The sequence below is a fragment of the Mastacembelus armatus genome, chromosome 24, assembly GCF_900324485.2.
Source record: "Mastacembelus armatus chromosome 24, fMasArm1.2, whole genome shotgun sequence".
Lineage (NCBI taxonomy): Eukaryota > Metazoa > Chordata > Actinopteri > Synbranchiformes > Mastacembelidae > Mastacembelus > Mastacembelus armatus.
The window spans coordinates 15,642,410-15,666,632 of NC_046656.1; the positions used below are offsets into that span (position 1 = coordinate 15,642,410).

Genomic DNA, 24,223 nt, shown 5'->3' on the forward strand with positions numbered 1-24,223 from the left:
TCATTTGTAGCATAAACATTTCTAACACATTACTGTCACATTTTCAGGAAGAAAATTTTTATTTAACAAGATGACACAACAATCTTCAATTATTTTAGAAATAAAACACATGATTATTTTTCCCATTTCTGACATCTTGGCTTAAAATAAAAAATGTCAAAACTCTTCCATAGGAAAATCATTTGCATTTCAAAATTTCATTACAACATACAAGTGACTGAATGATCATATCTACACAAGCAAGATAAACACAATTTTGTCAGTGTACAACAATAAAAATCTGACATAATATTAATCACTAACTGAATATTATCTTCTAGGATTTGTGACACTAGAAAATACAATAATATACTATTCATTTTTCATGTGATCATTATAGACTAGGTCCAGTCCACATGGAGGTTTAATTATGTTTATCAATGTTTTTTTAAAGAACATATATGTCATTCACATATAATTCTATGACACAATATTTACATGTTTCCGAAAAATAAAAATGAAGATTTGTATTATAAAAGGAAATATGAAAAAAGCATCAACAATTTAAATAAGTCTCAGTACAGATATAAAGCAAAAAAAGGCATGCACTGATATCCTTCAGATTAGCATAAAAATTAAATTAAAAATACATTTAAATAAAAGTAGTGACACAATACCTATGATAAAAACATTAGTACATATGATTCTGAATGTAGTATTTTGTATCTCAGGCTTTAATTAGAAAACTGTCAGTCTCAAGTTATGTAAATGTTACATCTTGTAAAGACATGAGAAAATGTTAATAGTTTTCAAGATTTTTAATATTTATGTCATATTTATGTCATTTTTAACGCAACTGTAACAAAAGCAGTGTCATGTCCTTCAGGCATAACAAAACTAGTGGCACTTCTCAGTAATTGTTGATTTAACATTGACCTTTTTTCCAAAATCCTTATTTGAAAACTATATAAATACTCCAACAACACCTGTCAAGGAGTTTCTTGTGTTTGTAGAAAGCTGCTCTGTGCACACAGCGAACACAGGTTCTTCTCCTCAAGCTCTTGCTCTTATAAATACTGAGGTAAAGTGGAAAATACTGCGGTGTTGGGACAAAGTTCCTGGGTTCTCTGAGTGGCTGTCACTACTTAAGGCCTCTGGTTGGCTTCTGCCTGTAGTCTGTGATGGCCTTCCACAGCTTACATAGGATCCCACCTCTGACAAGACAGAAACAGAAAGGAAGATTATTACAATATATAATGTACTATCTTCTATCACTAGTCTATCACCAACAGAAATAATAATGTTTGTCTTTCTTTCAGAACAAAAGAACAAACAAATGCATCAATACAAACTCTACCAATACGCAGGACAATTGTCAGAGCTTAGCTGCCATGTTGCTGCAGATGTATTTTCTGACTAAACACTGAAAACAACTGTTACTAATCATCTTAAAAACAGAAAAAGAAAAAAAAAAAAAATCAGGTGTACTACCTCAGTCTTAAACTTTTCAAATCCTCTCTCGTTACATCATGGAGGATGTCGTTCAATGTGTACTCCTCCTTCAGTATCTGAAACACAAAGTGGATGAAACATGGGAAAATATCAGACTATGTTCATACTTTTAAATGAAAAAGGAGAAAACTTTTATCTGTTTGTTCTTTGTGTGCTCCATTTTGTAACCTGCGTCACATATTAGGAGACAGAATATGGGCCAGATTTTAATAAAATACAGAGGAGCTGTGCCTGTTGCTGTTTTTGCTGACAATGAGCATGTTCTTATTATTAACGCTATTAATTAAATATATTAGTCACTTTTTAATTTCAAACAGACCAAGACAATCACAGAACAACAAAAGCCAATTCTAAAATGTGAGCATGTATTGTGTAATCGAATGCTGTCACTGTCTGATGTTAACAGTTAAGCTCCAGCTCCTGACGATAAAAGCAGGCACTCACTCTGTCTATGGAGTCCTGGTCAGCACCGTAGAGCCTCAGCCAGCTGGTCAGCTCTGAGTCTTCATGTCTCTCCACAGGTGGACTTGTGTGTCCCTCTGGGGACGACATAGGGATTTCTGCCGGAGACGTTAGGGAACAGACTCTTTTAGCACACTGGGCTGAGCAACCAAACATTCGCACAAGGAAAATCTGTGTGCTGCATCATCAAAGCAGCCACAATTAAAAATAGCCATATCATCTATTTCATGCACTGTGTTTAAAGCGACCTAATTCAGGACTAAACAGCAAGAAATGTCACAGTAATGTGACAGAACCAGTGACAGGATAAGTTGTATGAATAATGGATGGATGATATATTAACATGTAGTTTGGTTAATGTGAATGGAAGCCACAGCTGGTTGCCAGAATCATAGCAGTAGCTGCAGAAGTGCTGCTTATGTTACATACAGGCAGTGTGAAAACTAAGGGACAGACCTGCGGGCTCAGATCGCAGCCTCAGTAGTCTGATCTCCTGCTCCCTCTCCTGCAGCACTTGTTGCAGGATGGCCTGATACTCTCTCTCCTTCTCTAGCAGCTGTTCCAGCAGCCTAGAGTCAAACAGGTTGGAGAAAGCACAGGACACAGAACCAGTGGTTAAGTATTGTTGATAAAATCTAATTCAACTAATGACAGTAGCTGTAGCCGTGTACCTGTTGGTCTCCAGCTTCATCCTGCTCAGCTCCATGCTCACAGAGCGCTGTGAATTATGGGACTCGTGTGAGACGGTGGAGCTGAGCGTGCTGACTCCCGATGTCACCACTGTGTCATCGTGAGCGGCGACAGGTGGAGCTCGGCTCTGATGGGTGGAGTTTCCCTCCGGCTCAACGTCGTCGTCAACGTCGTCCTGGTCGGCCGGGTCACTTTCAGAGGCCAAACTGAAGTGAGGCCTCAGTTCTGAACAGACAGAAGATAACACTTTATTTAATGAATGATGATCAATAGAATGGATATAATGCAGTTTGTTAAATTGCAAATTGCAGTGTGAAAATGAATTATTTAGCTTATCACCAGTTTACAATTTCATTGCCTTCATTTAATGTACTGAGTCTTAAAGATTTGCCCTTTGATAAACAGACAAGAGCTGTGGTAGTTTGGCCTGGAAGCTTCAGTAATTGCAGGTTTTCTTTTTGTTAGACAGCGAGTGCTGCCCTCAGGGTCTGGTAATAACTTATTTAGAGGTGCTGATGATGATACCTGGCACCAGGATTGTGATTGCAGTCTGCACAGCTTTGCGGATTATGTTGTCCAGAGCGAACATCCAGTGAGGCTTAATGTTGTGGTTTCTCAGTACTTTGTTTACCTGCAAATGTGAAGAGTCTTACAGTGAAAAAAAACACTTTTATAGTATTTTCACACTGAATACATTTAAAAATAACTGTTTTTATATAATGTATATAAATTTCCATGTATTTTTGTATTTTTATTATACTAAGCACTAAAACCCAAAATTTGAATCTTCCCTGCTGCATGACTCTCCCTCCTCCAAACTGTTTGCCTTGATGACCAATAGGAGGCATCAGAGCTTCAGCTTTATGCAAGATTATGTAATACCCCTTACACGTTGGAAAACAACCATTGCTCTGATGTCATTTCTCCTACATATCTACATTTCTGAAGAAAAGATCACATCAGTTTTTTTCAGGAACTGTGCAGCTGCTCCTGGCATATCCTTATTTTACCATCTCACTTAGACCTATCATGTATTCCACAGTTATCTAGTCTTTGCAGGAAGAGCAGCATCATGGCAGCGTCTTTCTGCCTGCAGCTCATGTAAAATGACAACAATTACACTGGAGTGTTCAAAGCCCATGGTTTATGCAGAGGCTACAGTTGAAGCATCTGTGCCGTACAAACAGTGGATGGATAACAGATAAGAATCAGGAGCATTTCAGCAGCAAACTAAGCCTCAAAGTAACAATTTGTGATTGTCACTGCTGCAATTTTTGCAGATTCTCCAATAAGCTGACAGATTGCTTGCAGCAGGGAGACACAGAATATTTTGAACTGAGATTCACTCCATTAAATTCTAAACTCCTCTGTGTTATAGCTGCACTTACAGCATCCTGGAAGCCGAACAGCACGACCTGTAGCTGACTGATGGCGGTGCTTTCGAAGTCCAACTCCAGCTTGAGTTGCGACAGTGTCTTGGCAATGATCTTCCTGTCTGCCATGCGAACAAAGTCAGCCAGGCTGACCACGAGGGTGGAGATGTGCTGAGGCTTCAGCTTCATTTCCTCAGAGCCCTGGAGGTGAGAGTTTTTTTTTTTTGTTTTGTTTTTTTTTAAACAAGTGCATGTTGTTGATTTGATCTGCCTCTATTCATCCCTTCCCTCCTGATGGTTTCTTCTATCACCAACCTGTATGATGGCCTCCATCAGGTTGGCCACCACCTTATCCCGGTCCTCTGTCAGGATGTGGTGCAGGGTGGCTCGTCTCTCACTGTCCTTCCGAAGCATGAAGAAGCCTGAATCCTTCTCATCAGGAGACGGAGGGGCACTGTGGTCCTCGAAGTTCTCTACAGGAATGCTGAGTAGAAAAGAAAACGAAATATTTTGGATCTGGGCTCTATGAACTACCCCAAGCTGTTTGCCATAATGTGCTATACTTCAGTTTCATGTATTGTGTGTGTTTCAGTATATGATTATGATTTCCTGTGCTGAAGAGGACACAAAACACAATGTTGCCCAACATTATTTCCAGTATTTCCTCCAAAAATCTCTTAATCTTGTCTGTCATTTACAAATGTAGTTCAGAGACTGGAGATTGGGACCCCCATAGGGTGTCATAGGATCTGAGAGGTCATGAAAAGATTAATAGCAAAAAGTAAAAGAAAGAAACATTTTTCTGCCAAAACATATGCCCTTTTCTTAAAAAAAAAAAATCAGTTTTTCATGTAATTGGAACTCTTTGGTAAGTAGACACATGCAACTGTGTCAGAAATACATATATTGGTTCAGCACTTTTTACAATGAAAAGAGTTCCTGTCTAAACAGCTGGGATATTACTTAATGCTACACTCACAAGTGAACCAGCAAAAACCAACCTGAGGAAGAGGGACCTGGGCCCCTTCACCTCCTTCTCGCTGTAGCACTTGACACTGGGCTTGAAGATGAAGGGGTTGATGTTGAGGTCGTTGTCAGGGGAGACGGAGCCATACTCACTGCTGCTACTGGTGTCCTCCACCACCACTGGCACTGGCAGTGAGATACTGCGGATATACTCTGAAGGATACAATAAATGTAATTTAAAGCAAAACCTCAAAGTTTCTCATATGTGCACTAATAGCATGACATTTTGCTCTGTAGCAAAACAGGAAGTGTTTTCTGTGCAGGAAGAAAGAAAAAGGAGCTAAAGCTTTGTAAGAGGGTGAAATCAGTAAAAGTGCTGATGGTAAATTGGCTTCATTTTCAGTAAAGACAACTAAAACCTTAAATCAGATTCTAATGCCTCACTCTGCTGTTACTCTGTCAGCTCTATCTCTTTTGCCTGGCACCACATTGCACACATTCTGTATAAATTATGAAACAGGGATTATAAAGACATTCAAGCATTTGGAAAGAAGTATGTTGTGTAACATCTATTTGAGTTCTGAAGACAGGCAGCCACTGGCAAGAGAAAAATGAAGACACTATTCAGCAAAGCAGGTAGATGTTTCATGTAACTGGCATCTACTTTATAAATCAGTGCCAGGACAGCCAAATATATTGGAAAGAAGAGTAGCGTAACTCACCTGATGCAGGTGTCAGGGCTACAGAGGAAAAACATGAAATCTGTGTTAGCATTTAACTGAGAACATAGCAGAACATGATTTGCACGTAAAACTGGCAGGATAACACCTCCAAGTATGCAGTGAGGAACAAGTCTTTTAAGCTTTTTTTTCTTATCTTTTGTGCTGGTACCAGGAAATCTGATAGTACCACCTCTGTGAAGTGGAAACCCAAGGCAAGCTGAAAACATTTTGAAATCCAGACAATGGGTGTGATAAACCCTTTGTCACTAAGGAGCAGGTATAGCAGGTGGTCGGATAAGTTGTTAGTTTTACTTGACATTACATGCAGGACTCTTTATTGACCAGGGGCAATTTACACTGTGTGATTTTCTATCATAATTTATGGGCCTCACAAAGCCTAGTAATGACTTTGTGGAAGCTAGTGGAGATCCAAATAAAGACTGAAGAAAACAGCTGAACCTTTGTACACACCTGTGATGCTGCTCTTGCTCTTCTTCTTGCGGCTGGTGACGGTGAGGAACTCGTCCGTGAGCAGGTCGAGGGCGGTGGCTCGACGGTCGGGGTCGGGCTCAAAGCAGCGCAGGATGAAGGCTTTGGCTTCCACCGACATGGACTCAGGAATCTCTGGATGGATCTTAAACATGCCCACCTGCAGATAAAGGACACACATTCTGCTGAGACTGGAGCAGAAGCCCTGACTCCAGGTACATAAAATGTAAAAGACAGAGGGCACACAGCTTCTGCTCTTTGGGTGAATTAAACTAATTAATTTCATGGAGACAACTCAAGTATAAAGTGAGTGCTTGGGGCCTGAAATTGAGTGTGAGACTCTCATGACAATATGCGGGAAATTCCTGCTGTCACTGTTGAGAAATGTTGACACAAGATTATCAGTGAGATGCCCCTCCCTTCAGACATTCCACAAGGATGACAGAGGAGTAGATCAAGACTCTTTTACTATTTAGGAAAACAATATGCCTCAACAACTGGAGATTTTTTATAGATGAAGAGGATCAGACTCTACTTTCACTTGCATGAATTCGGTGGTATTTGGCCCGAAAACGTGAGGAGATCTCAGTTTCTGATTTTTGTTTTGTTTACCATAACTTACACCTTTTTTGTTGGCATTCAGAGTCCTTTAATGAAAAAGTCCACGATTCAGAGCTTTGACAGACGTACTGTGACGCTTCCCAGACAACCCTCAAACAGCTTTACTGTCCTTAATGGGCTACGCGTGCTCAAGACCTTCCCACCCAAAGCAAATACACAACTGAATGAGTAAAGTCAAACAAGGGAGCCTGTGAGTGTTCCTCTCAATGCGCCACATGTTTGTTTGTGTTCAAACAAATGTTCATGCACATGATGATTTTTGGAGTTTCTACTGGGCTCGATCACGTTACAACATGCAGGTGGTAACACAATGCAGGTGCATAATATTCGTCTCACTGGTTTTGTTTCCATATAAAGGAGAACTGATGAGCACAGGTGCCAGATTTGCTGATCATCTCATTTGATGCAGCTTTTCTAATGAAGTTAGCTGAGGGAAAGTAAACACTTGAGCCAAAGCCATTAGCTGACAATGGATATAAGATGTATTGAAAGTGGCAAAAACTATATTCAGTTCAATACAACAACAATTAGAAAAATGACTTTCAGTTGTAATATACTGTATTTTAATGTGGTTTCTCATTTTACCTTTGGCTAGACCATTTAGTTAATGTATTTTTGACTTTAAGAAGTATTATAGGTTTGGCAGTTGCAGGATTGGCAATGATTAATACTGTAACAGACTGTTACAGTATGAGACTGTAAAGACTGTTTGCTGACTTTAACATAAGGGCGTTTCTCAGAAATCTGAAACATTTAAAAGCAGTGAGTCTTCAAAGCTTGGGCTGAATGTATTGCCAGTGCACTTCATTTCTATGGGCAACTTGCAAAACAAGATGGGCAAGATTACCTGGCTTATTGAGGAACAGCACAAATAAGATGTGATATTAACATGTGGATGGGACGCTCTTAACTAACAAGTTAACATGATCTTGAAAAACCTGACTCACTCAGCTACTTTATTAAATCAGCTCCCTTATAAAACACCATGTATATCAGCTCCTAAAGGTAAAAATGACCACATCCTTATTTTTGTTCACTGACCATTACTTTTTAGAAAATGTCACCACAGAAGTTAATACAAGACCCAGTGGGATGATGGGATATGTTACCAGTAGCATGTCTCACCTTGAACATGGCAGCTTGTGGTTCTCCCAGTTCATAGAAAGGGGGTTTTCCAGTTGCCATCTCTATTATGGTGCAGCCCAGGGACCAGATGTCTGCTGGTTTACCATACCCCCGAGGACCCTTGTCTATAATTTCAGGAGCCATGTATTGTAGTGTTCCTAGACACAAGCAGAAACATAATATTTAGACAGACGGCCACATATTTAGATGCTACTGAAGATGAACAAACTCTCTGTAACAGCAGTTTGTTTTTTTTTTATAATCCCATTTCATATAATTAGCCTTAAGTGGATACTGCATTGATGTCTGTTTTCTAATGTAGTATATCTGACCTCTTTCTTTTTAATTATGCATAAGATGAAATGCTTCAAATATAACACTTCAGCTCAACAGTGACCCAGTCACTGGAGGGTAGAATTTAGCATCATGTAAGGTTGATACAGATTGATATAGATAGTGATATAGCAAAGCCACAATTTTGTTCCATGGTCTGTGTTAAGTAAAAGTAATGTCACTTCACTGATGTAAATGCCAGAAATAGCCTGTATTCAGTCCTGTGGGGATGACACAGTTCTTTCAAATGACCAATCTGGTTACAAAAGCTTTAATGGGGCTTATGGCCTTGAGTGAGCACCTGCAAACAATCTGTGTTGTCACAGCTTAGTCCAAAGTAACATCTCAGCTCCCCAATGAAAGGACTCTTCTGTTCTAATAATAGCCTGCTGGCTGCGTATTTGCGGCTTTTTGTGCACTGAGCTAAAAACAGGCAGGGACAAATTTATAGCAAGCCTGGGCTATAAAAAGGAGTAGCCCAGTTTCCTGAAAGTGCTCCACAATTCAGAGTGAGTCCCTGCCTGCTCCAATCAGATGTCAGATGAGCTAATCCAAGAAGTCAAACTAAGCTGCAATTGGCTGCTGTGGTGCAGACATCACATGGGCATAAACCTGACTGATCTGACCTCTGAATCATGCCAAACCCAACGTCTGTGCATACAAACAATCAGGTATTCTCAGTGATATCACGTACAGGCTGAGGGACTGAGACTGGATTACTGGTCTGAAATGGTGACACTTGGAACCTGTGTGGGGTTAGCTCACTGCCCATATTTATTTCAGGTCACTGCAGAGAAAAGTTTAGCCCCTTGCTCTTTCATGAAAATGGGTGTTTTGGGGAATGTGATTCTGGAGTTTGTTCCCAGTGCAGGGGGAGAAGGAAATCATTTATGCTGTCAGTCAGGGGGTTGGAGCATACCTGTGAAAGTCTCAGTGCAGGGGTTGATCCCAGCCAACCTCTTGGATGTACCAAAATCTGATATCTTCAGGACGCCACTGTAGGTGTTGATGAGGACATTATCACCCTGCAGAATAAAAAGTTAACCCATAAGAACAGATACACCCATTGTGCTGCTGAAATTCCAGGGGAAAGATGGCACCATCAAAGAACTGAAAGCCTCCTCTTTCCCAGGATGGCCTTCCAGCCAAAACAAGGTGATTAACATTTACGTGCATCAAGTGTTTATATGATTGCGCTGTTGTGGACACATGGGCGAGAGACCACAGTGACTGTGATAGAAGTGTTATCAGTGTCAATTTGTCATGAGATAAAACAGTGGGAGCCAAAAAGCTGTAGAGAAAATGCTAAAATGCTGTGAGCAGCTGAAACACCCCTGGAATGCATTCACACCAAATTCAATTACTGTGCAAAGTACAGAGAGTCACAGGGAACATGTTTTCACAGAGCAAACAAATGAATGCGATGCACTAGGGTTTAAGAATCCAGCTCAAACCATCAAAACTAAAATTCTGCAATCCTTGAATCCTTGTACTCTAAAACCCACCTTGCATTTTCCTGCATTTTATTTATTCTGCACTCCATGTTTCATGATGGATACAACAATGTCTCTACATTCTCTACATAACATCTTTGCGAAAATGAAGACAGCAATGGCAGTAAAATATTAAACACTTGTCTTTAGTCACCTTGATGTCTCTGTGTGCTATCTGGTTGTCATGCAGGTATTTAAGCCCCTCCAGGATTTGTCGCGTGTAGAAGCCAATGGTAGGCTCGTTGTTTTTCAGAGGGCCCCACTTGGACCTCAGCAGTGCAGACAGACTCCCTGCACATAAAGACATAAAGTACAGCAGTGATCAACATGTGCACTCTGACCAGAGATCAGCAGCACAGGACTGACTAATTCAGAGTGACACTTGGCATACACAGGTACTCTTACTGACAGACAAAACTCAATCTCTTTGGAACTCTAAAATCTGTTTCAATACAGGTAAACTGTAATTGTAAAAACATACTATCTTATTTAACTGGCGAAGTGATGTAAACATAATCATGAGTGCACATTTAGTCTTTTCAGGGAAATAAATCTACATTCATATGCCACTTTTTCAAACTGGGCTACAACTGAAGTGCTTTTTAAAGTCAGGTATGAAGGAACAGCATTTTAAAAAGCAATAATGGCAACTCGAATTTACTTAAGAAGACAAATGTTTCATCCTGTACTTAGAATATTCATTCAATTTCAGTAATTTGCACTGTCTGCTGCCTACTTCAGGTTGTGCACATGTCCTGTTTAAAAGAGCACAAAAGCATCGACTGGTGTCTCACCTCCAGGCACCTGCTCCATGAAGATCTTGATGAAGCCGTTCTCACTGATGGAGCCGAGGTACTGGACGATGTTCTTATGCTTTAAGTGTTTGTGGAGGGCGATCTCCTCGTGGAGCGGCTGAGAGTACCTGCATCAAAAAACACCAGACATCAAGAAACTATGTTAGTCTACATGAGATAGGAACGGACGGGAACAGAACATTGTAATTTGCACAAAACAGACTGAACATTATGCCAATAAAGGAAAGATGTTGAATACTGAAAAAACTTTCTGAATACTATAATATATATTGAATATAATAGTTACAATACTCTCGTCCTTTATCATGTCCACCCATTCGTATTTGTCATTTATTACATCTCGAAATCTAATTTTACATTTCATTTTGCTTTTGAGTCAGTTAAAGTTAGTCATTTGTAGAAGGCAAAGGTTCCCAGTTTTCCCAAACAACCCAGGGCCAACATTCACCAATGTGCCCCCGAAAAGAAGCCCACACCCTTTACTTCCAGGTGATTCTAAGCAAGATAGATGAAACATTACTGCTGACAACATGCCAAAAGGCAAAACAGAAGACTACACCAGAAAAACATTGGGACTGAGTCTGATATTTGAGCAGAACAACAGGTACCTCTGTGTGCTGAAAACAGGCCTGCCAGCACTTTCTTTTCACATTCATCTCGCTGCATGAATCACACCTTCTCTCTCTCTGCCCGTCTGGAGATGTCAATCCTACCTCTGAATTATTTAACCAAATTCTTCACATTCTTTGCAGCCGAGCACCCTACTGACTGGCTGATGTGATTAGTGGAACAAAGTGTGTTAGTGGATTCATCGAAGCCTGTGAGAATCTTGCAATCTGAGATGAGTAGGTGGGACTATGAGGAGAGAGGTGTTCCGAGCAGAGACAGTGGAGGGAATGGAAAGGCAGCGGGTGGGGGTTCATATTCACAGATCTCCATTAACCAGTCACTCTGAGCGGATACCAGCCCAGTGAAAGCCAGAAACCACAAGGGACACTGATGATCTGTGCTTCACACTCTCAGCTGGAGGAAAGCAGCACTTTGCTTAATGATGCTCAACACCAGCACAGAACAAGATGAGGCATTAACAGCCCCGATACCTGTTTGCCTTGGGCTGTAATTTAATCTAAGCACAGAATAATGAATACAAGATTTGCAAGAAGATGGTCTAGAAATGGAAAATATGTCCTGAAGCTGGTTTCAAATCAGAAGAGATCCTCATTTTCTGAATGTGAGAAGCCAACATGCGTAGTGGATTATGAAACATGTTGTGTGCAAATATCAGCAAAGGTCAGTGGGTCACTGAAATATTACAGTTTATCCCCTGGGGTCTATTAATATTCACAGACAAGTTGAGTTTTCTACCACTGGTAGTGCTATGAAAAGCAGGTCACTGTTTTCTTGGTGTCATGTTCACAATTAACGATGCACGTGCAACCAACTCAAGCATGTGTGCAACACAGTACATAATCCTACCATCAGTTTGAAGCTATTCAACAACAGCAATGTGCAAAAAGCCAGTGAACAAGAGGGTATCTGCATCTCACCTGCTGTCTCTCTCTGGTATCTCTTTGATGGCCAGTCGGACCTGGTTGCTGAGGTCTCGTCCTGCGTACACCACTCCAAATGTTCCTTTTCCCAGAATCACCCTCTCACCATGCTCATCGTACTCATAGTCGTACTGTGGAGATAATGGTGACAAGCTTTGGAATCACTCTAGATTACAAATCCAGCGACATGCAATTATATTTCAGACCCAGTGGCAAAAAGTAAAGATCTAAACAAAATAAGTGGTTGGATGTTTTTGTTTACACCTTAGGATCAGTTTTAAAGTAACGTCAAAGCTGCAAATCTGAGCCTGGCATGCCTACAGTACTTCACGACACAGTTAGTGTTCTCTATCTGAAATCTACGATTAACGTTGATAGGAAAAAAAAAACAAAGAAAGACTGGTTTTAGTGCCAGTTGTGTTGTTGAGGAACAGTCGATGCTGAGTCTTGTGTTGCATTGAACCAGATATAAAACTAGCTCTGAGAGAAACCTGCTAGAAATGTGATCTGTGCCATGCTGAGTCAAAGAGGGTGCGGCAGCATTTTGGGTAATTAGCTTTTCTTTTCCCAAGGCTCAGGTTGAGAGGGTGACAGGTGAATGGAGCAGCAGGTGTCTGTTCTGTACCTTCAAAGCATCCAAGTAAAATCCAGGCCTTATCCCAGCAGGTTATTGTTAATTGCAGCTGAGATTCAATACAATTATAATGCAAATTGTGGTGACCTGGATTAGAAAAGGCTATTTTGAAAACCTGGGGTCATACATGCTTGAAAACAGATTTGATTTGATTAAAATAAACTGGGAATATACTGATTCATGTTTGACTTCAGTTAAAAATTCAGCATTTCTTTTGTTGTCTTTCAGTAGAAGCAGTCACATATGCAGCACTAAACAAGGACTTGCCCAACACTAATTAGCTGTTAAACAACTCTGTTAGATCATTTTTTCTTCTGTCAGCCTTTAAATCCTTTCAGCGTACCCACAAAATCAATACTTCCTGTAATGTTTTAAAAGCAGGCACCACAGAAAACCACAACAGGATGTAACAAAACAATGCAGAGAAACAAATGAGGAAACACTTTCTTGTACACATGCACTGAAAAAAGTCCCATTGCTGTAGAATTAGGAAATGTTATGAACTTTGCTTCCACTGGAGGAAAACCCAGATCTATAAACTGTGACTTTTATCATGGCTATCTAAAGGGAAACTGATATGAGGCTTTAACACATCTAATTTAAAGGCTTTATAAGTCAAATATATGGTCATAAATTAGTGGAACTGGGCTTGAGTGGATTAAAAAAATACCGGCTGCAGTAAGAGCACTGGCAGATTAAAAGGCTGCAACTAACCCTCTTCAGGAACAGGTTTTACCAAAAACTCTGAGCCTCTATGAAAGTAATTTCCTTATTCTTACCTCTAAGGTATCAGTGTCACAGTCTCCCTCCTCTGGACATTTCCACACTTCCTCTGTTATGCTGTTGACCAGATCACAGAATCTGTCAAAGTAAAAGCCTGGTGAGTCCAAAAATATTTTAACATGTTTAACATTTATTTCCATATAAAACAAAAGTGTATTTGTACACGATTTAAACTTTCTGGAGTTGTTTAATTCATTACAGTCTGTTTTAACTGTGAGGTCTTACAGTGCAGACTTTTCATAACAATAACATAAAAATGCTTTATGGGTACAATTCAATGCAGATTTTCACTGTGATGGATTGCATAATGTGAGCAAGTGTCTGATGTCATTTATGTACAAATAAAAACCGATGGCTGCCTTCAAAATTATTAAGTGGTGAAGTTTAGCTGATGGTCCTATTCAGAAGGGGTCACATTATGTTTACATGCACAGCGCCCACACATACACATATTTACTACAGTCACTGCACACCAGCTGTGTAAGTGCCGTGTATGCAACTTGTGTCTTGCATGCATATGAGCCAATCATGCATACGCACAGACAATCAGACTGGATCGCTTCTTCATTTCTATCAGCTTTCATCTATTTCTTCCTTCCTTCCTTCTCACCCCTCCCATCTCACTGTCACCCCTCTTTCTCTTCATTTAAAGGAAAGCAGCATCACAACAACAGCAGCCATGACTCACTGACTCTCACACTAAAGATAATAGAACTGGGAAGTGCTCGGGAGCCTCTGATGTGAGAGTCACAAGTCTGAACACTCAGTGCTTCATCGAGCAGCTAGTGAGGAACATGATGGTCTCGAAATAAAATAAGGTGCGTCTTTGGTGACAGGGAGGTGCAAAATTTCCCACCTGAGTACAGAACTGACAGAAGTGCCTGAACTGCTGTAGGGTCGGGTACAAATAGATATGACAGCCAAAAAGTTGGTCCTACCCATAAATTGTAACTAATTCATTAAACTGTTAAACATTTAATCTAACAAAGCCCCATGTGTGTTATTTTGTGAATTCAATAATACAAATTTCAAAGTAATAAGGAAGGACTTTAAGTCATTTTTATGACATTCAGTGTAGATTCATCCTTAATGCGATGACAAACACACACTGAGACACAGAGGCACACACTCTAACCTTTTACAGTGCATCTCTGTACAGAAATAGATCTGGAAGTCTTCTGCATTGTGAAGGACATAGAGGAAGGCACTGCGCTCGTCAAACTTGGAGATGCTGAAGAGAAACAATCCACAGTTAATTGTACAATAGGAGCACATATGAACCAGAGGATGAATGATGTTTTTTACCGGACTCATGGCCTTAGCCATCGAATCTTGGGTATTAAATAAAGGTGTGTGTGTCACTGTATGTGGACGACCACTCCATCAAAATATGAAACCCACTGGATGTGACAAATGCAGGAGGTATACACAGATGTAGGAACAGTACATCTGATAGTAAAATATAGGTTAAGTCTACAGTAGAGTAGACTAGATTGTGAGCTGTGATGCCATACTCAGACAAAAAATCATTATCAACACCAACCACAAATTATTTTAGAAACTTAAATGATTCAGGATTTTTGCACAAAAGCTCAACAGCTTTGACTTGACAACTAAACTCAAACTTCTACCTCCTGGGACAAGTTCTTGTTCAATTCTAAGTAAATGTGTCAAGGCCAGAGTTGCTGAGCCACACAACGGAGGGCCTGTCTGTGTGGTCGTATTGTTGCTCGCAGAGCTGCTATTGTGTCCTGCTGACTGTCTGCAGGCTGAGTGGGCACAGAGAACGAGTGGTTCCCTAGCAACATGTGAGCACAGCCCTGCGCTTCTCTCTGAACATGCACTGAATTCCTTTGAGGACCGTGGACAAGGAGGTGCAGAGCGAGACGTGAAAACTACTCAGTGTTTGGTATTAAGGGAGCAGGTCGATGCGGTCTGGAACTGCAAGAGGTGAAGTGATAGTAATGTACCAGTCATTTTTAAAATCTGATTTATCTGCACATCATATATTCACATGCCTGGATACACCTGCATATTTGATGTGAATTAATGTAAATCTATGACATACTATATATGCAATCTGCAGTAAATCCAGGGGCAAACGTTTACATTTTAACTACACTCAAAAACATATGATTTGCATTCACAGTACATGGACATATTCTGTACAGAAGGAATTTGGAGGAAGAAACTGTTCTCTTGCTTGATAGTTTTCTCTTCAGTTTAACTGGATTTTTTTGGAAAACTGAACTACATAAACGTGCATCTTAACCGGATATTTTTCATACTGCCACAAGACATGTTTATTATCCCATTCATAACGTCTGTGTCCTATTTCTTGTCAGAACACTGTCTTTATGATGCCATGTTGGCTTTTCACCTCTTCAGACCTCTGATTCATTTCCAAACCACCACCTAATATGATAAATTTAGACCAGTCACCCTCTGCAGACAACTGTAATGTCATTTTCCCATCACTGAGCAGTAATATAAGTGTGACATTAAAGACATCAGACACTGACCTGACACCTCGTACTAATGTGCCACTGAAGTTCCACTCATGGATCCCCTTGTTCTGCAGAACAGATCAAAACATAACATGATTGTAGCTTCTGGGAGACGTTTAATCAATGTGTCCTCTATGCTCGTTGATAATGGCAGACCTGATAGAGGTATTGGAGTATTAGAAGTGATATTTCTAAATATGTCAATTAGCCTTACAGTAATAAAATATGAAGTGCAGCTGATGTACTGCTGCAGGGTTCAGTTACTGGTGAGCTACCACTTCTGTCTTTGTAGTAGCAATAACATGAGACAACAACATGAGACAATAATCAATAAGGCTGATCAGAGGAAACAAGAGTCCAGTATTACGTCACAGAATTAGACTAAAAATAACAAGAAGCGTCTTTGAGCTAGTCCTCGCTTCCTTTAACCATTTAGAAAACCAGTCTGTGATTTTGCAGGATTTTATGACCTGACAGCCAGGCAACCCCTGCTAGAGGAATACTGCAAACCAAATGCAAAAGCCAGTAAAGCAAAAGCTCAAACTGAAGAGCTGTTGGACATTAGGCTGTAAATTCAACACTGACCTTGTCGTCAGGAGCCACATGCCAGATAGACACTGTGTTGTCGTCCACGTCTTTGTTTATAGACACATATGAAGGCTGGTACACTTTGGTGGGCTCCAATATCAACACCTGGATAAGACATAAATATGTTTATTTTTTGTTAATTCATCCAATGCTGAGCATGCATGATGTTTTTCTTCTGTTTCCACATATCTAAGCCACGGTTTGGCCTCTGAGCTACATGCTTTAGGATTAACTGATACCTTGTTGAAGTCACTTACAGGGAATCGGACAGAGGACACGTCTTTTTTGGTTGCTTCCACCAGAAAGTCCATCCAGAAGTCCACTAGCTCCTGTTTAGGGGACGGCTGCTCCCCACTGGCCTTTTTGAAGTGCTTGTAGATCAAGATTGTCTCCACCAATGAGCACAGATACCTAAAAACAGATACCACAACAATGATATAACCAAACAACACTGCAGTGTGCGCTGAGAGAGTCAGAAGCCAAGTCTCTATTTAATAAAATGTAACCAAACATCAGGAGCACATGCATCCCATTTCTCATTAAAAAATCTCTGACACTACAAACAGAATAACATACAGATCATTTGCATATGCATTAAATTGTTTTAACCCCATGAACATATATCAAGAATACCACAAAAACAAACAATGCCATATGATTGTGTTTACATGCTGGGAAACGTTTGTCTTTGTGACATTAATAGAAACTTAAAGAGTTTTCACAGCACTAAGACAAATAAAGAACAGCAGGGTCTTTGCATTGCAAAATCACAAAAAAAAAAAAAACAAAAAAAAAAAACAAGAAAAGAGCTGCAGACAGTTTACTGTACCCCACATGTCTGAGATCTGAGCCAGTCTCATAAAATCTGGTGGAATTAATATAAAGTCTGAAATGATTTCTGGCAGACAGTTGAGGCTTGTTTTTCCTCCCCAGTGGGGGATTTTATGAGAACAACAGATTAGACAAGTTATTTCCAGACGAACATCATGTAAAAATCTTAAATAAAATCTATTTTTAAGCTTTGTTTTTCCTATTTTTCCATTAATAAACATCAAAAAGCAGGTTAAAGTGGAAAACTAGAAAACTATTGAATTAAAAAGTTGGCTAAATAACAAGACATCTTATTGAAATGAAAAACCTTTTTCTCATGAAAATAATCTGGTTGCAAACAATAGTCCTATCCACCTGTCCTTTGCACCATTTTAGTATCAAATTCCTGTTTCTAGTTGCGTCTCTTGTTGCAGAATAGTATTTTGTTTCATTCTCACTCTGCAGAATAATGTTTTTTGCATTGTAACTCACTTAAAACTCACAACACTAGGCTGCTAAATCCATCAAATCTATGTAAAGAGAGAAGTACTGTTCAAATGAACAAAGTGAGTTCTTGGTGACATTTTCTGTTCTCTCTGAGAAATACACCAAATGCTTGTACAATAACCACAGATGGCCACTGTGGTTTCAAGGGAAAGCAGAGAACACTTCAGATCACAATGACACAGACGCAGTTGCTGATGGATGTGGTCTAAAATGTGTTTTTCGGCAAGCTAATGAGAGAATGTGTTCTCACCAGATGGGGGCTTTGAGTTTGAAGAGTTTCTCAGAGGCCTGAATGACCCTGGTGTTGTCACAGGCCAGGATACTGGCACCCAGGAAGAAACCCACATCCCAGTAACTCTGCAGCTTATCCAGGCTGCCTTTTTTACCCAACAGGCTGCTCAACTTCACTCCTGGATAAAGACAACAGATAAAATGGGCTTTTTACAAAGGTATTTTATATTCAATTGGACAATTGGTTTTTGATGCGTTTCCCATTGGACCATCACACATTAAGATTGTCAGCAGACAAGATACCTGAGGAGTGACTGTACATAGACGCTAAACAAATGTTTATTCTCTGCATGGATATGTTACAACACGCAAAAATAGAGATCTTGCTTCACCTCTTCTTTAAGAGGTAAAAAGTAGTTGTGATAAAGGGAATCTGCTCCTACATGTCCTGCACAGTCTGTGGTAGAAACCAGCCATTTGTGGAGGCAGGTGGGGGCTGCTGGTGTAAGTGTAGGGGTAAGCAGGGTCTAAACGGACGGAGGGTGGGGCCAATTTAGGGAGCTGCAAGCTGATTCCCAGGACTGCTTGTTCTGTTTCCCACATTCCTGAGCTTCTCATAGCTTCAGATTTCAGGGCAAAAGCAAAAACGTGGGACAGCTTAGCAGCTTGCTTTTGAAACAGGAAGTAATGTGACTATATATTATCTGATTGGAATAAAATGAAAAGCAGCATATTTACGTCAGAGACACACAAATATTCGGTCTATCTGTCCACTCACCCACTTTACGAAGCTCGAAAGATGTGTCAAACTGATGTCCAGCCGCCAAGAGCAGAACAGCATAGTTGATACCAGAGTGTAGTGTTGGCTCTGACTCAAACCCCTTTTTAAACCTGAGAGGAGAAGAAAAAATTACTCCAATAAACACTTTCATTCCAAGAAATGAGTCATTCCAAATCCCAAGCATCTTGGAGATAACGAATGGCTTCATGATGCTCCTCCGGCTTCTCGAGACACATCAAGATAGAAAAAACAATTACAGCCATATTGAGTTGGGGGCCACGGAAAGGCAAACAGCAACTGTGAGTACCCTCGCAAAACAAGAAATTTCATTTATTTAATGAGCAATCTGTTCTGCTGAGAGAAGGGGTGTGAATGTTATTAGGGGCCTCTGCCAAGTTGTGACAAGGACCTGAAAATAAGCCAGATGGAAGCTCAATTATCTAAGCAGCATATTCAATTGAAAAGATATAAGACCTTGAAAGCAATTTTGAGAAGAAGGCAACCGGCAGCCTCGTGTTATTATTAAGTCAACTTACATCAGCAATAGTTAGCCTCTCTGTGCTCACATTAGACCTAGACCTATAAGGAGATGGAAAAGTTGCCAGCTCCAGTTAACACCCTGACCTGGTTCAGAGAGAATTCCAGGATTCAAAGCCTTGACTCAACAAGTTGATGGAAACCATCCACGTGCATCTCACTGGTATGCTGTTACATCTTCAAACATGAATGGAAAAGGCTTCACTTCTGGAAATATGTTGAGCAATGATTTTCTTTCATCATCATATAGAAAGCAAGTAAACTTTACTGAAGTGAAAACCCACAGGCCACTGGTGGTTGCAGACAATGATGCCGCATTTATAAATAAAGAAGTTCAGGTATGTGATTTGTGGCTGCCCTGAAAGTTTAGAGAAAATATGGCAGATCTTTGAAGCAACTACCTTTTTCTAATTTTTTTTTTTTTTTTTACTGTTGTACTGTCATTGCTGCATCTTGAATGATACTGTAATGTTCAAATACACACAGCGAAAAATAAACAAAGAAGTTTAGAGTATGGAACAACACTCATTTGTGCAATCTGTCTATTTTGCCGTCAGACCATGTTCCTCCCCTTAAGAAATGTCTAAGAGCTGCACCTGCCTAATTATTAAGGAGTGGTGCATTAGCAAGACAAAATGTTCCAAACGACTTTCGCAATTCAGAAGCAGAGTCGTTTAGCAAAAAGGGACTAGAGCTATTAAAAGAAAAAAAAAAAAACTACTCCCATAATAATATTTTAGATTTGCTGAATAATTCAAAATGAGGCTTGACTGGGAGTAAGAAACCCAAAAATATTAGCATTTCCTCTCACCACCTGATGCCTGTGCTGTTGGGAACATGCACAACTGATGCACAAAAACATGCTGTTTACCTGCCATTAACATTTGACATGACTTACTCCAACCACTAGCAACGTCACTATAACGCTTCAATCATCTTGGTGTTGTTTTCAGCTGACAGGACCGGATCCCCTGCATATAATTTGCATGCTTGTACTTTAAGGTAAGATATGTCACTGCTGTAATGAACTGTCATTTGCAGTTTTGAGTCCCGCCTGTTCTTTCGATGACACTTTACCTCGGTACTTTAACTTCATGATAACAGCTGTGTGTCCTTTCATGGTAAACTCTTCATACTGTGGTGCAATGATCCAATGAGTCACCAGAAGACCATCGATCTTGCATCATGCCCTTCAAAAACATTTCGTCTCACAATATTTATGTGTGACTCAGTCTCTGGAAAAGCCAACTTTTTTCCTGAACAGAAATGTGTCTCACACACTCACACACACACACACACACTCTCTCACACACACACACACACACACACACACTGACATCCTGCCCCGAGCTCTCACCAAAGTATGCCTTTGTCTCTGCTTTGTGTGTCAGTGAAGTGAGACTCCAGAAACATGTCCTTATAGATTCGTCCCACCAGGCAGTAGATGTCTGAGGCGACCTGCTCCTCTTCCTGCACCAGGGGCAGCATGACGTCCAGGGCCTTCTGTCTGTCGCCGGGCAGGTTCCTCCTGCAATCACACAGAAACACAGAAAAACACACATAAGCACACACAACATGCAAATTCAGAAATTCGGTGAAGAGTACTGAGCAGGTATCTATGCAGGCATGTGTCAGCGGAAAACTGTCATGGATATTTGTGACTGTGAACACTAAATTCTCCATCATTTTTATATGTCTGAGTACGTTTCTTATAAAAATACAAGGACTGATTTACAAAGAATATTAATTACATTTTAAATAGCCGTCTTAAATATTTCACAGATCGACATTTATCATGTAAACGCTCCTTCCTGATGTGCAGGTTGGGAACAGTTGAGCAGCTCTAGTTCTGGGACATGATACTGGGCACAGAGGAGTCCATTAGGAGTCTGACTTAAATTACTTGAGTTATTGTGTTCATTAAAAATATAATCTCTTATTTAGCACATCGAGCCTTCAAGTGTACTTCAGTGGATTTTTCAGGCACACAATTTCTGTTCTAACTAACCTGTAAGGAAATATCTGAGCATCGTTAATGAGCAACCAATTCAAAAATAAAGAGGATAAGGACTCCTGCATGAGGAAACTAACTGCTACCACAATCGTCTAATTAGTTCAATTATATGAATGTCTATTCATGTTTCTCATTAATATCTACTATATATAATAACTGCCATGATATATAAATCAGAGAACATTACTGAAGATAATTATCACGTTATTTTATAGTTGTCAACAAACTTGTCCTTACTTGTATTACTATCAACAAAGGTCTCTAATAGTTTCACAGAAATCAGTTTCCTTATTATTATGCAAATTTATGCAGCGAAGTCCTCCAAAATCTAATCAGATCATCCAATCAAATGGTGAAGTGGTTTTTGTTTTGAAGTCTAAAATTTTAAAAAAAGACTTTGGAAAGAAATTAGTGGCGTTAAGTCTCACAGAGGCACAATATGTGATATATATGAAAAATAAATAAATAAATAAATCCTGCTAAACATAAAGTGGCTCCTCACTAGAACATGAAGGTTAAATAAAACCTATGAGTTGACAGCTATTTCCATGAAGACTGTCCTGAGGGAAGAGCGCTCACGGAGACCAGACCTGCAATCGCCTCCTGCAGCTCCTCAGTGCTCATGAGTATTTCAATGGTGGAGACTCTCACTTCAACTCGGCAAATTCATTTATTGTCAGATCACCTACCTCAGGTCAATCATAATATCTGGGTTCTGTGTGAGCCACATGCTGCTGAGTCAGAATTTAGTCAAAAGACTCAAGGTAATGGTTTATACAACACCACTTCATTCAGTTTCACCCTTCAGCATTTTATTGTGTAGCCGACTACAACCCGCATAGAGGACGGTTATGACAACTAAGCAATATTATTTTATTCCACTTTAATATTATAATATTATTTCACCAGTTAAATGTCAAAGAAATGATGTTTTTCCCCTCACAGCAGCACTCTTATCAGGGCTGCTGGATAATACTAGACTGGAGAGGACAACATGCATAAAAAAATGAAGGTTCATATTTGGGCATCTAGTTTGATTTGTGGTTTGAGAGAGTCCAGGAAAAACAGCACTTACATCATCTGAATGCACCTGATTTTTACCTAAATAACCTAAAAATCATAATTTATGTCTAAAGGTGGAAATGAACTAAAGACATTTACTTAGGTAGTGTACTTAACTTTGAGGTAACAGTAATACCATTACCAGCCATAGATATAACCCAATAATATAATACAGATTATTGTGAAATAGCCCTGAGAGAGCTTATAGTTTTGGTACTTTAATATTCTTTACTTGCATTTAGGCGACAATCGAAAAGCAAGACTTGTAACAGTATATTTTTACACTGTAATGTTGGTGTTGTTACTTAAGCAAAAGCTCTGGGTGCGTTTCCCACCCCTGCCATCCTTTGCACAACCAAAAAAAAAAATCCAATAACACGGTTACACCTCGTTTGACAATCTGTTCAAAAACAGCACATCACATAACAATCACATGTAACAACAGTTTTAGAAGGTAGTGACTCATCGTGCTTTGTTGGAAATCTAAGTTGCTCTAAACTTGAGAGAAGCATCTCAAGAGCCCTCTGTCATTAACACTTATTGCATGACAATATCACATCCTGGTAACAGGCGTGACAGTTAACAGCAAACACACGTGCATCTTGGCACCCTGCAGAAACATTTTCCAATTGCTGCCAAATTAAAGAACAGTGTGCCTTATTGCTGTTTGAGGCGGTCACACCATGAAAACCGCAGGAAGTTTACAAGAGATGCAGCTGGTGAGAAACAGGCAGTCAAAACCTTCTGTGTTGTACATCTGTCTTTTTCCTCAGCAGAGAGTAGCTGCACACGGCTACTAATAATATCACTGCTGCTTGGGAACCCAAATCTCCTGAAAGCTCCTGCTTTACTCTACCTCTACTCTACCCCTTTTAAAAACAGCAGAAAAATTCAAATGTGCTGTTACTTAATCTCCAACCTGAACTCTTTGGTATTTTAGGATCCACTACTGTTGCCATTAGAAGATACAAACTGCCTTTAATAATCACTTATACAGTTCTTAGTGAATTCATAGTCTGCTCTTTAAAATGTGCTTGTCGTGTAGTAGTTCAGTTCATGGGCAGGTCAGTTTCGGTGAAAGTCATTATATGATAATGCAGCATCAAGTATTGAGAAGTATTGCTGCTATGGTTACATGCAGTTTAATTTACTCCTGAGTACTGATTTAGAAAGGATGTTTTGACCCATTTTTGCTTTGCGCTGTAGGAGCATTTACTTTGGCCACAGAATAAATAAATGTAGCACCCAGTTTGATCCCCTATTCAATTTAACTGAATCAATTAGAAGTCAGTATAACTTTGTTTTATTGACTTGTTTTATTTTAAATAAAAAACAAAACCTCATGTTTTATTTGTCAAAGTGATTATGTGTCTGTGTGAGTGTAGCTTTCTATGTGCACTACAAGCTGGTGGAGTCCATATGTGTCGCTGATGTTGTCATGTTTGCCATCTTACCGATTCAGTGCAAAGGCATAGTGGAACTTCACATGAGGATGAGCCACGAGGTCAAAGGTCGGAAGCTTCTCGAGAGTCTCCACCAGCTTCACGATGGAATCATAATCCTAGACATTGAGGAGGAAAGACACCGATGAGCTCCTGTTGCTCTTTCACCCCGGTTGCTAAGCATTGTGGGAAATGCG

At 39.9% G+C, this 24,223-nt stretch overlaps 1 protein-coding gene across 1 annotated transcript in view; it reads right to left on the reverse strand.

The window, feature by feature from the left end:
• Positions 1-33: 33 nt before the first annotated feature.
• The window catches only part of map3k5 (mitogen-activated protein kinase kinase kinase 5), a 46,862-nt gene continuing 22,672 nt past the window's right edge, over positions 34-24,223 (reverse strand). Inside the window, exons 6-30 of the mRNA XM_026318307.2 lie at positions 24,039-24,145; positions 20,866-21,036; positions 18,969-19,081; positions 18,210-18,369; positions 16,900-17,053; positions 16,640-16,747; positions 16,070-16,122; positions 14,683-14,778; positions 13,544-13,625; positions 12,128-12,261; positions 10,560-10,687; positions 9,920-10,056; positions 9,192-9,297; positions 7,940-8,097; positions 6,176-6,353; positions 5,705-5,722; positions 5,018-5,195; positions 4,332-4,500; positions 4,032-4,217; positions 3,169-3,274; positions 2,625-2,868; positions 2,410-2,522; positions 1,936-2,051; positions 1,471-1,547; positions 34-1,193 (exon numbers count right to left, since the gene is read on the reverse strand). Of these exons, the coding sequence (XP_026174092.1) occupies positions 1,121-1,193; positions 1,471-1,547; positions 1,936-2,051; positions 2,410-2,522; positions 2,625-2,868; positions 3,169-3,274; positions 4,032-4,217; positions 4,332-4,500; positions 5,018-5,195; positions 5,705-5,722; positions 6,176-6,353; positions 7,940-8,097; positions 9,192-9,297; positions 9,920-10,056; positions 10,560-10,687; positions 12,128-12,261; positions 13,544-13,625; positions 14,683-14,778; positions 16,070-16,122; positions 16,640-16,747; positions 16,900-17,053; positions 18,210-18,369; positions 18,969-19,081; positions 20,866-21,036; positions 24,039-24,145 (3,165 nt within the window). The 3' untranslated portion in view covers positions 34-1,120. The remainder of the gene's footprint in view (positions 1,194-1,470; positions 1,548-1,935; positions 2,052-2,409; positions 2,523-2,624; positions 2,869-3,168; positions 3,275-4,031; positions 4,218-4,331; positions 4,501-5,017; positions 5,196-5,704; positions 5,723-6,175; positions 6,354-7,939; positions 8,098-9,191; positions 9,298-9,919; positions 10,057-10,559; positions 10,688-12,127; positions 12,262-13,543; positions 13,626-14,682; positions 14,779-16,069; positions 16,123-16,639; positions 16,748-16,899; positions 17,054-18,209; positions 18,370-18,968; positions 19,082-20,865; positions 21,037-24,038; positions 24,146-24,223) is intronic.